The 1,362-nt window shown below is 62.4% G+C and overlaps 2 protein-coding genes across 2 annotated transcripts in view; both read right to left on the reverse strand.

Annotated features, from left to right (window-relative positions):
• Positions 1-315, reverse strand: part of LOC102013918 (interferon lambda-3) — a 4,216-nt gene extending 3,901 nt beyond the window's left edge. Inside the window, exon 1 of the mRNA XM_013522286.1 lies at positions 214-315. Within this exon, the coding sequence (XP_013377740.1) occupies positions 214-315 (102 nt within the window). The remainder of the gene's footprint in view (positions 1-213) is intronic.
• A 294-nt stretch (positions 316-609) lies between these two features.
• The window catches only part of LOC102014231 (interferon lambda-4-like), a 14,229-nt gene continuing 13,476 nt past the window's right edge, over positions 610-1,362 (reverse strand). The window contains exon 5 of the mRNA XM_013522287.1: positions 610-1,290. Within this exon, the coding sequence (XP_013377741.1) occupies positions 1,192-1,290 (99 nt within the window). The 3' untranslated portion in view covers positions 610-1,191. The remainder of the gene's footprint in view (positions 1,291-1,362) is intronic.

Genomic DNA, 1,362 nt, shown 5'->3' on the forward strand with positions numbered 1-1,362 from the left:
GGCCCAAATCACTGCCTCCTGCATTGCCTTCCTTTCCGTCCAAGGCAGGGCCTCGGTGCTGCTTGTGGAAGACTTTGCACCAATTGTGATTGTGCACAGTGTCACAGACTGCAGATCCACGCATCATCAGTGCACGTGTGCGTGTGCTGCTGGTGAGCGCACACAGGCCTTGCACATCCTCCGTGTGTGCTCCCCCACTCAGCCCTGCCCCACCTGCTCCTCAGAGAGCTCAGAACAGTGAGGGAAGACCTCAGGCTCTGGAGCAAACAGCGGGCAGGTTCTCACCCGCGGGACCCCTGGGGCCTTGGGAACCATGTGTGCAGTCCCGGGAAAGAGTGCTACCCACACGTTTGGACACAAGGTAATAACGCAGTCACTTGCTTATCTATAGGGGAAGGACAGCACCCTCGTTTGACGGACAAGGAAGCTGAGGCTCCGGGAGAAGCCACTTGCAGAGTCACACTCTGGTAAATGGCAGATTCGGATTGCAGCCATCACCCATTCCCGGGCTCGGCCTTTTTGCTGTAGAGTGCTCCTCCAAATCATCGCATGCAAAACAGCCAGGGCCAGTGAGGCCAGTGAGGTGTTTAATACTGTGCTACACGAACACCAGCAGACAGAATAGGAAATACACGCGGCGTTTTCACAAACGGGAGAGACGCATACGTAACAGGTTCCAATGAGAAAGACGGCGACTCAAGGACATTTCGGCCTTTCACTCCCACGCTGGGGAGGAAATGAGGCCCCGCGGGTGGGCACCCAGCGTCCCAGATTCGCTGACTCAGAAGGGTACTGGGAGTGTCAGTCGGGGCTTGGGAGTAGCAGCAGCAGGTGAGATTCCGGGTCGCCCCAGGCGCAGGGGCTGGTTCCCGGCACGTAGGCGAAGTCAGCCACGCTCGCAAACACAGCTCAAGTCACTTCTTCCACGCGGAGTCTGGCCGAGCTTCACGCAACTCGTCCCACAGGCAGCGCCCAGGCTGCCGACCGCCACCGCGACCGCCACCGAGGAGGTCTGCACCCTGGGCAACGACCGCCACGCGCCTCCCGCGCCCCGCCAAGGTGCGTCCAGCTACTGCCAATGGGGATAGAGAGGCTGCCGAGCCTCGGCGTCTATTGGCTGCCATGCACGTCGGTCCAGGCGGCTGCAGCCAATGGCGTGCAGAGTGCGAGTCCAGCGGAGCCCGACCACGGTCAGACGCAGGGCCCCGAGGCGGCCGCCAGCCTGAGGTCCCGCGTGAGCAGGCGCAGCAGGTTGAAGACGACAGTGGCTTCGTGGCAGCGAGGCGAGTCCTGGGAGCCGCGCGGGAGGCCGAGTCAGGATTCGCCCGCCCCAGAGACTGCCCGCCGCGCGCGAGCCCCGGG

This window comes from Chinchilla lanigera, unplaced genomic scaffold (genome assembly GCF_000276665.1).
Source record: "Chinchilla lanigera isolate Chin_1 unplaced genomic scaffold, ChiLan1.0 scaffold00067, whole genome shotgun sequence".
In the NCBI taxonomy this organism is placed as follows: Eukaryota; Metazoa; Chordata; class Mammalia; order Rodentia; family Chinchillidae; genus Chinchilla; species Chinchilla lanigera.